The 14,294-nt window shown below is 37.7% G+C and overlaps 1 protein-coding gene across 11 annotated transcripts in view; it reads right to left on the bottom strand.

The window, feature by feature from the left end:
• LOC120515930 (plectin-like) overlaps positions 1-14,294 on the bottom strand; it is a 618,214-nt gene that overhangs the window by 163,477 nt on the left and 440,443 nt on the right. Inside the window, exon 1 of one of the 11 annotated variants that reach the window (XM_039737309.1) lies at positions 2,505-3,117. The exons of the other annotated variants lie outside the window; for them this stretch is intronic. Coding sequence (XP_039593243.1) covers positions 2,505-2,661 — 157 coding nt within the window. The 5' untranslated portion in view covers positions 2,662-3,117. Of the gene's footprint in view, positions 1-2,504; positions 3,118-14,294 lie in introns of those variants that run through there. 11 annotated transcript variants of the gene reach the window in all.

Below are 14,294 nucleotides of genomic sequence, written 5' to 3'. Positions count from 1 at the left end.
AGTTCACCCCACTAATACATGGAACAACACATATTTTATTTGTAAAATTGGTTATTTGATGAAGTTGAAAAATAATTCCTGAAACACACTTCTGATATATATGACACCACTGATCTGTGTAAGGTTCTGTAGGAAACTGATACCACAGCTGTTCAATTCTTTTATCTGCGGTCTCTTTTTGCAGAATGTAAGAATGGTTTTCACATTCTTTTCTTAACTAAACATCTAAGTAAACCAAAATATCAGACAGCCCTGACGATTGCGTCAGTTGTGCCTCCCTTTCTTTCTCAATGCCTGAGCACTTATGGCTACATTTTTCATACATGTCTCTTCCAGTATAGGGTTGCAGTGAGCTAGACATGTAACTAAACAGCCTCATGCACAAGAAAGAAATGAAACTGGATCGGACATTGGTATATTTTACACTTGTGCACCAAGATGATGAAATAAGCACGCTCAAGCTGTGAAACAATATTACATTACCTTTACAGTTCTAGGAATTTCTTATATATGGCATACATGACAACTTTCTGGGGAATGAAACGTGTCAGTTAACTACAGGATTTCTCCTCACTCTCTTTCTAAACCTACAGGTGTCTCGGACATTTTGCTTTTCTAAGGAAATCTACAAAATGTTGTGTGGGCTGGTCTGGACTAGGACTACTCTCTCTGAATACTTTAGAAATGTATTCCAAATGTTTTATTTATGAAACTGATAATGCAGCCTCTTATAGAAAAGACAGGAGTATTTAAAATAAGAAGGCCACTGCTTACTGCATGGAGTTTTCTGGGTGCCCATGTGGGTCCCCTCTGGGTGCTCCAGTTTCCTCCCACAGTCCATTTACATGCAGGTTATGTGAATTGGCAATGATACATTGCCCCTGATATATATTTGTGTGTGTGTTTGTGTTCACTCTATGATGGGCTGGTGGACACGTCCAGGGATTTTTCCTGCCTTGTGCTTGATGCTTGCTGCAACAGGCTCCAGCAACCCTGCTCTGGATAAGCAGGTTTGGAACATGGATGGATGGATATTCTTGACTATGAACACACATGGATACAAATGTTAAATATACTGTTAGCTGTTATGTGCATCTCGATCAAACTAGGCAACTCATTAAAAAAGGAGCTAATAAGCATTCTAAATCTTAACATCCAATTTAAATAAAATGAAAATGTAATGTAGATAGTGAAAGCTAAGACAATAATAAACATCTTTGTGAAGTTCACCTACATTATCCAAGTTTTTACAGTGTGCCGACAGAGAACTGAAACAAGCCATACCTACACAATATCATTTACAATGCCTACCTGTAACTACTAATTTAAGGTATAGCCAAGTTGGTTTTTTTTTTGTCATTCTAGTTGGAAGAGAGGCTGTTGTTTTTAATAATAAATAAATAATATGTATTTATTATGGTTCTATAAAACTCCAAATTTCCCCTGATGACAAATAAAGTGCCATCTGAGTGATATATCCTGTCTATTTATCTATGGTATATAGTGCCTTTCCAATCTACCTATTACCTGAAAACCTGTTTATTGACAGCATTATAACACGTCTTGCACATCTATGTGAAAGCATCATATATAGTGCCTTTCCTATCCATTACATCTTTGTTACATACATAGTGTATTTCATAGGTATATAAATATAAATAACGGACTCAATTAACACCAATAATAAAAAGGCGGCTGGCACAATTATTAGCACCTGCATCTTTTCACTCTCTCGAGTTTGACATCCCTGGAAAATGCATTTATTTTGCGTTGTTTCCGTTAATGTATAATTTATAATTTCTCCAGATTTTTTTTTACTCGATTAGAAATTTATTTCAAAGTCAAAAAAAAAAAACACACACACAATGACTTAATCATCGTTTTCCCATGACACAAGCCTGGCCTTTCGTTCCTTTGAAGTTTCTAAACAAATGGAGCGTTACCTTTGTATTATGCTTCATTCTGTTTTCCCGACCACCGGTGTGGTTGCACAGTATGCGCCGTTTGTTTTCCGCGATGAACTGCATATAGCGCCATTCACCGCATGCGCCATCACAGTGTGCTTTAACGTGAGTTCAGCAGAAATTCCAAGGGACTAACTCAGCAGAGGCCTTCCGCTAGGAGAACGCACATTTGTTAACAATCAATAAAGCACACATGCGTTCTTTACGGCCATAAAATGTTTTTTTTTTCTTTCTGAGAACCCAACACATTTAACCCTTCAACACACACCAGGCCACATTATCCACACAGTAAAAACAAGCGCATTTAGTCTTCCCCGAATAAATACGCTAAACCATGTAATATATTAGACTGCGTATGAAAAAGAACGAGGGAAACTTTAAAAACAAACTTTTGAGCCGCTTTGTACAAATCCGCCCCACTCATTCTCTGGCGCCTTTGGCGGTTCAGCACGCTGGATAGTTGTCAACTCCAAAGCGGGCACGAGACAGTTAAACCCCGCCTCCGAGCAGGCAGGAACCCCGCCCCCTCCGAGTACCTACCTGCACAGCACATCTTGTTATAGAGGTAACCCGAGCGCTCGCGCTCTGGAAGTTCGTGCAGGTAGTCGGCTCTCTCACAGAGCATCTCCCGTCTGATAGCGCAGTACCAGGAAGATGAAGTTTGTGGAGATGAAACAAGGCTGCGTACGTCCTCCATGCTTGAGTTTTTCTTTTTTATTTTTTTTGAAGTTGGCCGCCTTTCTTTCTGCTCTCGATCAGCTAGCCTTGCCGCGAGTGTAGAGAATGGGCCGCGCTTCGCGGCATATCCAGTTGCGGTAATTTTCGTTTCGCTCCGAGGCCCTGCCCATCTGTTGAAGGCATTAAGACAGACACACCTCCCTGTGCTCTCGCACGCGGGTCGTCCCTCCCTCACTCAGTGTGTCTTGTCGACTGCAGTTCGGGTGACAGCTTTCGCAATTCCGCGCGCGCGGCACAAGCGGCTTTAGCCCCGGACTGTTTTGGAAACTTTTTTGAGCTTCACTTTCATGGCTCTTATTTCAGCGCGGTACGGTGAGTTAGTGTAATAGGGAGAGCAGTTTATCTTTCGGGAAAAGTTACAACTGCTAAGAGAAAAGCCGAGAAAATCCTCAAGAGATCCTTTCGGATATTTCCATTGTTGCCCTTTTAAACGTCTCGCCCACTAGACGAACTGACATTCCGTTATATAGTAACGGGCAAAATAGATCATTTTCCTTAAGGAGCCGTGAGCACGCTGTAAACAATCACTTTGTCAGTGTTAAAATGAGCCCTTGAGGAGTATTTGTGGAAACTCTGTAGCAGTTTATTTAACACAAGGGATTTTCTTCTGTGTGCATTAAGACACGTGAAGCTCGTATTATTCATTTAGCAGTCACCTTTATTCAAGGCGACTTACAAAGCTAGTTTTAATAAATTGAAGAATGAATAGAATGTGCAGGCATCAAAGACAAAAAGCCGAAGAAAAGAGTGTTCCTTCTACGTAATTGTACGTGCATCTAGACCAGTGGTGTCCAACTTTAGTCCTGGAAGGCCACAACGACTGCAGGTTTTCATTCCTGCCACTTTCCCTTCATTTTAACTGCCTTGTTTTTTGTTTTTTTAAAAACTAATTTCTCTGAATTGATTCTTTTTCCTTAAATGGCAGCCTTACAAAAACGAGATGTGATGTGAGCCAACTGATGACCAGCAAAATCAGAGCTGATGATTTCACACCAGTTTTTTTAATGAGAAGGCTATTCTTCTTGTTAATTAAACCAATTATTTAATTCGATGGCTTGTTCCTGCCTCATTCTGCCACACCAAACATTTCCAAAAATGATTTTTTTCTATGAGCACAGTCATTTCAATGACCTGAGTTGATCAGTATTACTAAGGCTATCATCTGTCCTTATTTTTAAATATTCTATGATGGACACATGTTAGCTGGTTATGTATTGGCTCAATATGTATGTCATTTTTGTTGGTACAGAAAAAGGAACAACTAAACTATGAGTTTTAAAAAGCAAGTCAGTCAAAATTAAGGTAAAAAGTTAATTAGCAGTAAAAACTGATCACTACGAAAATGGTTGGAATGAAACATTGCAACCTTGGTTGGACAACCCTGCAACTAGATTGAGACAAACATCAGTATCCTAAACTCTCTGTAAGTACAATAGCAACTATTCTCAAGAAGAGAAACTAAGCAGATCCCAAATATTTAATGTATTTTCAAAAGTCACCTAAACTGGGTAAATTGGGTGCAGTTTGAATAGACAAAGGTTTGGTGCAAGAATGAAGAAGCATTATCCAGTCTTGGCACGTCTGGCAAAAGAAGGGACAATCAGCAGACAGGTAGAGGCAGAATGCAGACTTTTGAAGGAGCATCTGGAGAGACTAAAGGTTGGAGATAAAGAGGTGCAGATCCACCCAGAGAACTGTAAGACAGAACGGTCAAGACAAGAGTTGTTTGTCATAATATGACAATTCGTATTGCAACTGGATCCTTGCAGCAACAGGAAGCTTAATGGAAAGACCGAAGCAGTGAATTCAGGCAGTGTGGGGTCGTAGTTATGGCTTTGAACTTCAAACCCAGAGGTTGTTGGTTCAAATCCAGTTACTGACTGACTTCACTGGCCTGTGCTCTAACTGTAAAAAAAACAAATGTAACTGGCTGTATCCAGCAAATCTTGTAAGCCACCTTAATCAATTCAGGTTTGTAAAGGAGGCCCGTGCTTTGCAAGGCACAGAGTAGCTCACACTGTCCACTTTCAGAACTGCTACTTAATCCAATCTGCAGGTTTTTCTTATGTGGGTAGAAAAACTGATTGCACAGGTAACAAAAAAAAAAAAATTGAGACATCCATCCATTATCCAAACCGCTATATCCTAACTACAGGGTCACGGGGGCTGCTGGAGCCAATCCCAGCCAACACAGGGTGCAAGGCAGGAAACAAACCCTGGGCAGGGTACACTCACACACACACTAAGCACAGCAAGCACAAACTAGAGACAATTTAGGATTGCCAATGCACCTAACCTGCATGTCTTTGGACAATTGGAGGAACAGTGGGACACTATTCAAACTCCCCACAGCTAGAACTCAGAACACTTGAACTGTGAGTACTAATGTTTGCTGTTTGCCTATGTTGTCTTGACATTAACATCAACAGTAAAGATTTATTTTTTTGTGGTCAATTAAAAAATAGTTAAACCTGCTTACTGATGATACATTGATACCACAATGGTCAGATATTTCATGGTCACAATATATGGCAGTGGTTTCTAACCTCACATCTGATTTACCTCTTAATAAGAAGTCAATTCACCCATATACTGACCATGCTTAATATCCTCTATCAAAACAACACTCAAAACATGTTAAAATATTATAACCTACCGATATAGTGGAGTTTTGCCAGTTTCTAGTGGTTACTTGAGTGATGCGGAACTTGCAATATGTAAATCCGTCCATCCTTTTTCTTCTGAACTCTCTTATTCTAATATAAAGTTGTAGGAGGCTGAAGTCTATTTTGGCATCATCAGACCCAAGGCAGAATACAATCCTCAACAGAATATTAATCTGTCACATGGGCACATTTCATGCACACACCCACTGTTACTCATAAAGTACCATTACAAAGCTGTAAATGCAGCATGAAGATAAAGAACTATTGTAAGGCCTATACACAGACAATGTCAACATCTGCCTTGAATTGTTTTCACTGATTGAAATTAGTATTGTGGATTTAAGAATTTCAGCATATGTTTGTAAATAATATGAGGCATTTCGGGAGACATAGTGGTTGTATATCACCACCTCCTAGACTCAGTTTTCATTCTTGTTCCTTCTGTATGGAGCTTACATGGTGTCGTAGTGTTTCCTTGAAGGCTTTCTCTGTAGTCTCCACTTACAGTTTAAAGGCATGTTGTTAGGCTGGCTGACAACACTAAACTTGCATGTTATTATACCCTGCAATGACCCGACTTCCTGTCTAGGACTGGTTTCCGTCTTTTATTGACATCTGAGTCTGGTGGGCCGTGGTGCCCTGAAGCCCGATACTGATTTAAGGTAATTGACAAAATTGATGATGTGCCTGTTTCTTGATATGTATTTTCCAGTAAAATAATTGTTCCATGATTGGGCATATTTTTAATTCTATAGTGATCTGAATTCAAATTTTGCTAATAAGGCGTTTTCTTACTTTTTAGCAAGAACACCAGTTTTCTCCTATGCTACATTTTCAATAAATAATTGGCAAAGTAGGCCCAATTAAGGTATCTACAAGAATAACGTTGTGTATACTGACAGAAAAAAAAACTTAAGTATTAAACAGCTGATGGGATATAAAATGAAGTTAACCCACTTTTAATTTTCTTTATTAAATTATTAAATTTAATTGCAGCCAGAATTCATGGTATTATCCTTGACTTTGTTAATTGATATGTTAATAAAAGAGAAAGCAGAAATAGAAATCAAGTAAAATTGAATTCTGCTGTGTGATGCTTTACAACTGAATCACAAGTCAATTTGAGTTCCTTTAATGTGCTATGCTTTACACCAGCAACTTTTAAATAGACACTCTTCCGTATATAGTGTCAAATCCTTAACAATACAGCACAAGGTAACTCCTTTTAAAATCCTAAATCAGAGCACATAGGATAGATATGAAGTAGCTGACATTTATGTAACCATAAAAACTCAAGTCATTTAAAAGCAGGTTCTAAAGTAATGATTTTGTATGAATGGACAACCTGGTTGTTAGCACTGCTACCTCACAGATCCAGTGTCTGGGTTCAAATCCTACACTCAGTAACTGTCTTGAGGATTTACTGCTTATGTTTGTGTGGGCCGTTCTGCAGGTGTGCTGGTTTTGTTCCTATATCCCAAAAACACAAATGTTAAAATATTTAAGGGGCTCAAACAAAGGCCCTAATTGTGTATTTGTGTATGTGGATGGACTAGGACCACATCCAGGGTTGAGTCTTGCTTTGCACCCAAAGTTGTCAGGGTAAGCTTCAGGACCCTGCAACCTTGAATTGGATTAATAAGATTGTAGTATGCCATATGATGTTACGCTTTTTATTGTATTCATTGTGACTTTCTCCCTGCTAATAAAAAAATGTGATAAATACAAATTTAGTTGCAAAAAAAACTGCTTTAGAAGAACTTTTTTGGAAGTGAAAAGACTGAGATGCATACAAGTAAAGTTTCAGCAGGGCTGCACTTTGAAATTAGGTTAATGAATTAAAGTAGACTACAGCAAGCCTAAAACAGAGAAAATGATCTAAACTATTTGGTTTTTTTTTTTTCAGATACATAAACGGAAGGATGGATATTTGAAGATATCCATACAAAGTTTAGAATGTATTTGTTTAGTCCAAACCAGACTGTAAATAAAATCCAGAGCTGTGTAAACATAAAAATCATTAATCACTGAACTGAGTGCATCAAAAGACATTAGTTTCCATATTATAAAGAAGAAAGTAATCCCATGTCTTTTGGTTATAAATGCATTCATTCAAGTGTAAATCCTTAGCTTATTCTGTACCAGGCCACAGAACTACTAAGTTAATGGTTGATTTGCAAAAAGTCTGAAGTCAGTCTTTGCATAAATTCCTGCTACGGAAAAAGGTAACTAAAGCTTAAATATTCCATAACTTTTACAGACTATAATATACAGTATGCACACAGTGTAGTTGTAAATAATGTATTTTAAGTGCTGTTGTTTGACCAAAAATCAAGACCCAGAGCCAGGTTAATAAGTAACAAAGCCATGCTGAAGGATTTATCTCTACATTCCAGTAGTGTTTTACATGGTTTTGTCACTGTTAGCTCCAGGCAGGACAGACATATCTGCTCACAGATTAATTTTCCAAAACCACCAATTACCTTCATAGCTCACATTCTCAATCTATGGTTTGTAGGATCCAGATGTTAGTCAATATTTTATTTTTATAGCTTCATTTAGAAGACATTTTATTGGAGGCAGAATTTTCACGTTATTGCAGTATCCAGTTTATGGTTTTGGCTAATTCGTTTAAAGCTTTAGTGATCGGTGTTGCTGATGGTTTACAGGAAAGAGCCAAGCCTGGCAGTGTGATGGCACTTTTTTCGGCTTTTATTGTATCTCATATGTATAAGCATTTGGAAAGCAGAATTTGCAGATTAGTCACATCCAAAACAAAAGGAAATCCTCCAATTGCTTGTCTGAAGCAGATGCAAGGTGGAGATAAATTCTCTTTGGTGGTATACAACATTAGATGTGTTGTTGAGAGAGAACACTAATTCCACTATAATAATTGCCAGCAATGTGATTTTAAATTTGTGCTGCTTGGATAACAATCGCTAAGTAAAAATTTATGACCATGTGGTTGCCAAGATCATTGTTAACTGCCTTCATTAAGCTAACTCCCTGACTTAATGTCTAAGTTTTAAGAGCAAAAAAGTCTGATTATTTCAGTCTAGGCCATGGAAGCAACTGGACTTCGCATTCAGCTTGAATATACATGTATTATGTTTATCAAAATGATGCATTTATAATCAGCATTGCTTTTTTAATGAATGCAACCGGGATGAACACTCTAAAAGACACTAATTAGCAACTCTGATACATTTAGACAGAAAACTGAGCAATCTTAATTCTTAAAACATTAAAATAAAAATAAATTCACAATATTTTAAAGGGTAGCACGGTGGCACAGTTATAGTGCTTGTGCCTTGCAATATGGAGGCCAGGGTTCACATCCTGGGTCCTCGCTGCATGGAGTCTGCATCTTCTCCCCGTGTCTGTATGGGTTCCCTCCCAGTGTCCAGAGACTTGCTGGTTTGGTAAACTGGCAATGCTGAAGTAGCCTGTGTGAGTTTTGCGTTTGGTTTGTGGGTTTGTGTGTGTTTGCCCTGTGATGGGCTTGCACCGCGTCCAGAGTTCGTTCCTCCCTTGTGTCGTACGCTAGCAGGGATCCAACCTCCCCTCACCCTGCAAGTTAGAAAATGACATAACATTACTTTAAGCTGTACGGGTAGTTTAAGAAAGCTAAATAAATATTTTAAGTGATATTTTCCAGATGAAACCTGGCATGGCCAACCAGCAAATTGAATTACTACATATTATCGGTCCATCTATTTATTATCAATTAAGCTTCATCGAATTATGATTTCTGTAGTATTTCAAATAAAATCTAACTTTTCTATTCTGTATGTTTGAATGCAAATGCAAACCTTGAGCTTCTGGCCTAATGCTTGCCCCCATTATTGCAGGGCTAGGCTGAGGCTAACTTCACTTTTCTGAACTGAATTAGATAAGTAAGAAACTATGATAGAAGTATTTACTATATTGTGCAAAACTGCATGTAACGTCTGAATGCTAACTCTTAACATCCCTTCAAAGGACAATAAACAAGATATTTCATTGGTAAAAATACCCAGTTTAACAACAGGCAAATATTTCTTAAAGAATGAAAGTTACAATTTTTACATTACATGTTCAAAGAGGATGGCACAGTGGTAGGTAGCACTGCTGCCTCGCAATAAGGAGAACCAGGATCCAAATCCTGGAAACTCCGTGCGTGGAGCTTGCACATTCCTCCCACTGTCCAAAGACATGCAGGTTAAGTGAACTGGTGATGCTAAATTAGCCCAAGTGTGTGTTTGGTGTGTGTATGTTTGCTCTGTGATGGTTTGGTACTCTGTCTATGGATTATTGCTGCCTTGCGCCCTACGGGATAGGCTCTAGGACCCCCTGCGACTCTGGTCTGGATTAAGTGGGCTAGAAAATGACATATTTTTAAAGAAACTTAAGGCTGACTGCTGGCGTTAAATCTTTAACTGATGGACATCTTCTCTTTGTACTATATATAAAAATACTTCCTTGTACATGTTTGAATGAATAACATTTTTATTTTGTACATTTTGACAGAAAAAGAAATTCTTAAAATATTCTAAAATACATGCAGTTTACAGTATATTTTATGTTGCTAATATTCACGAAATCTCAGATTCTTCACAACTTGCTGCATAGTGCTTGCCGGTAAATAAATCAAGATTACTTTGAAAGGCAGGATGTTAAAACCACACTTTGCTAACCTAATTATATGCCATACCTTAGAAACTGGCACACATTGCTTTCTACACTTACTGCACCAATATAGCAAGGGGGTTTTCTCATTTTTAGATATACTATTCTGCGTAGTTATGTTTCCATAGGCACAGATGTGAGTTGTCAGACAACCGCACTGTTACCATAGAAATGAGGTAGAGAGTAACTGATGTCAAGGAGACAGATTTGTGTTTTTGCCGGTTTCCAGGAAATACGCCTTTCACCAGGGAAGCAAAAACCCACACGTCTACATAAGGTATCCATTACAATACTGAAACTGCCAATAGCTGGCAAACGTGGGCCCCCTAAGCTGAAATGTTTAAGAAGATATCTGACTAATGTAGCAAGTGTTGTAGTTAATTTTATTACTAATGCAGCATGAAGTTGGGTGGAAATTTATCTGAGTAAAAACCATATTCTCGTGCCAACATGATTAAGAAAAATTAAAGACCCCGCAAAATTTGCTTTTTTTTTTTTTTTTTACAGTAATAACAATGCACAAGAAATACGTACTGAAAAAGGGGCAACTTGTATTATTTTTGAAGCACGATTTTCAGTCTGGATATGAATGCTTTTAGAGTAAAATTTTTTGTCTGAAATAACTCAGAAATACAAAGATATAAATTTAGGAATGTGATTTTTTTTTTTATTTGCACACTTCCTACTTTCCTTTCTCTGACTGTACTATGCAGCTGCAATCTACAGCAAGTAATGTTAATGTAATATGAGTATCTTAAAACTCTGAAAACTTTTATGTTTTATAGCTAAGATTTAAAATGTTTTCTATTCATTTCCTAACTAACTAATCCAAGATAAAGCTGTGGTGAGACTGTAAAAACAATATGTTTTTTTTTTTCGTACTCACGATGTGTTACAGAGGTTGCATAATTAAGCTGTACTGTTTTCCCAAGTGTCACTAGTTCTATATCTAATCATTTTTACTAGCTTATGCAGTGAAGGCTTGTGGGGGTCAGACGACACCCTTACACTAGTGGGGACAGGTCTGCAGCCAGGCCTGAATGGAACGTCACTCAAATACATTCTTCCACAAACTGATTCTGGCTGAGTGGTAATGGGAATCCCTGAAGTTAATTCATGTCATCCACAGCTGAACCTACAGCCAATAAATGTGAGGCTCACTCTACCAACTGAAACAGCATCAGTTTAATGGCAGACATTAAACCTATAGCAGTGGAAAAATGGCAGAAGTATTGACTAGTCAAGGGGATGTTTCAGTGCAAGAGTTGGTGTTTTCACAGCACTGATTTTTCTCGCAGCTGCTTTTCAAGGTCTGACTGAAAGCCATGCCTTCTGTCTCCGTCACAAAGGACTTTTAGGCTGTTCAACTGGCAAAACAAGGGTGGCTCCCGATCATAAAGACAGATAAGAGCATAATGGCAAAGCTCTTGATTTCAGCCCAGTGTCACCCAGCCACATGTAAGCTTGTTAAAGCAAGTAATAGAAATTATTCCAAAAGGAAGCAGCATGGCTTAAAATTCATAGGGCTAAGCTGTTACAATACTACGTTGTGTGAGGCATTCTGAAGCATTACTGATCACAGAAAATAAAGGTCTGCTTTGTTCTTTTCCTTTGCCAGACTTTTATTACTCTTAAACTGCACCTCATATGAAAATCTGCATTTAGTAATACACAGTACGTGGAAATGTAACGTTTAGGCCAGAACAAAAGAGTGCCAAGTATATTAACTTGCTGATAATGTGCAAATTTAGTTATTGTAACAATTTAGACCAACGCAGAAGTTAAGCGATTGTTTCATAATTAAATTTTACCTTGAACGCTCATTTATTACAAGCTCCATGTGCTGTGCCGGTTTGCAAAGTACAGAATCTGACATCTCCCGTCTGAATCGACATGAAACCAAACAGGAATATAAAAATTGTAAAATAAAATTAATGAAATTCTGAATGAGAATGTGAAAGTTATGCATAATATATTTTTAGGAATTGTACTGGATGACACAGTGGTTTAGCACAGATGCTTCGTAGATCCGTCAACCTGAGTTACATGTTCATTCTTTGTCAGAGCAGATTATCTGCAGGTCCCTTAGTTTCCTCCTGTCAAACAGAAACAAGCGTGTCAGCTTAACCGTCTGTTCTAAATGGACACGGTGAGGGGAGTGAGTGTTAGTGTCTGCGTGAGTGTGCCCACTATCTGGTACTTCATCTCGTACCTGATGCTGTGTCAGAATAGGCTTCATTCCCAAACACCATGTATTGGACTAAACGACATAAAGTGCGGATAGATGGATGGAAGTCTACTGTACGTTTGTACCGATTAATACAGTAGTTAGCCTGGAACAGATATACCACATCGTTTCTGCTATAAAGCCAGATGTTGCATTTTCATTTCATCCTGCTTTATATATTTGTAACTGTTATGTGTAAACTTTATATATTACGTTTATATCTGTGTTTTTTTTTTTATAAATATAGAGCACTATGTACACTTTCTGTAACATATTGATTAAAACACAACCCAACAGTCTCAAGCCTGCTTATGCCAATTCAGCATTGAGGAGAGCCAGAACAGGCCCCAGGACAGGGATTCAGTCCATTGTACACCACTGGCACAGACACAGACATAAATGAGACGATCTCCAATTAACTTAACCTACACCTCTTAGGGGATGCTGGATGGAGACCATGCAAAATCCACACGGACACCAACATGAGATTCAAACCCAGGAGAATGGATCTGTGCCTGTGAAATGAGCTTCGATGAATGAATAAGCATTGCAGTGCACATGGTCTGTGAAGAATCTTCATCAGAACAATATTTAGAAGTGAATATGTTATTTAAGGCAGATAAATAAAGCAAAATTTCCCATTATGATTTTTTTGTAGACATAGTATTCTCATAGAAAATCAAAATGAAACACAATATTTCAAAATTAATTCCTATGTAGGATATACACTATAGTCATCATCACGGCCTGTTCCATTGTTAGAGGTTTTTGTAATTTTTCAATTTCAGTTACACATTTGTCAAGCCTGTATCTATCAAACATGAGCATTTTGTCAAGTTTCAGAATGGAAAATGTTTACTAGAAAAATAGAAACCAAAGGCTAGTCAGTTCTAAACTGAATAAAATAAAAATTACTGCCACTAAAGAATTAGCATATTACCCTTTTTCTCCAAGTCAAAAAATCCCTGCATGTTTTTTTTTTTGCAAACACATAAACAGACAGAAAGAAAGTGTACATTATAATGTATAGCTATATTCAGTGTCAAATTTGCAAAGCTAAATATCATCTTACTGGAAATTCCTAAGTTCCAGCGACTTTTTTAAATAAATAATACATATCACATCACTCTTGCATGTTTCCAATTGTAACCCCAGTGCCTTACACATTATTTAAAATATATCATTAAAATGCTGGAAAATAACGTAGGAAAAACATACAATTACAAATCAGTTAGTAATTAATTCAGAGCAACAGCAAAGAAGGGAAAAGGAATCATCATGGAAAAGAAATAAACTTTTCTACTATCCTAATCTAGCCAGCCACCTGTCCCTAAACTGGGAAACATACAGTGACTCACAGATGGCAAAGTGCTGACAATTCTAACAAAACGGACAAAGACCTTCACTGTTACTCAGATTTAGGTGGAACCTTCATGCTTTAAACTTGTACTGTCTGTCCATGGACAGAAATATGAATTCACTGAGTACGACGTCTCAGTTATAACAGTTACAGTCGAATCAAATAGTTCCTCTGTCAGATTATCTAAAGGCACCATTTGGCACACATAATGTGAACTTTGCAAAGAAGGACCAGACTGTAATAATTACTATAATGACTATTGTTTATAACTTTTATTCTCCACATCAACATGTCATCCAGCAGATTCTTGTGCATGCATTGACGACATGATTCTAAATATATTCCATTGCTGTGCCTGTAATGTGTAAACCTAGAAGCAAACAAGCAGCACCAGGAGTCCAAAATTATCTTGGCTACATGTGTATTAAAGCTTACAAACAAAAACTACATGTAGAGGACGTCTCTCAGAGAGTAAAAGGAGTTTGCACTTTAGACTGTGGGACACTGAAGTTAACTTCTGGGATGGCTCATATTTAGTGTACAAGTACTGTATTACGCACATTTTTATAACTGAAAACTATGTTCTCTAAAGTTTCATTTAACAACATGATATCTGCTTGTTAATGAAGGGGCTCGCATTCTTTAAAAGTCACAAAACCTTCTTTTTAAAT

This window comes from Polypterus senegalus, chromosome 15, assembly GCF_016835505.1.
Source record: "Polypterus senegalus isolate Bchr_013 chromosome 15, ASM1683550v1, whole genome shotgun sequence".
Classification (NCBI taxonomy): domain Eukaryota; kingdom Metazoa; phylum Chordata; class Cladistia; order Polypteriformes; family Polypteridae; genus Polypterus; species Polypterus senegalus.
The sequence above is the reverse complement of the archived record's forward strand: the minus strand, read 5'-3'. Positions and strand labels throughout refer to the sequence as shown.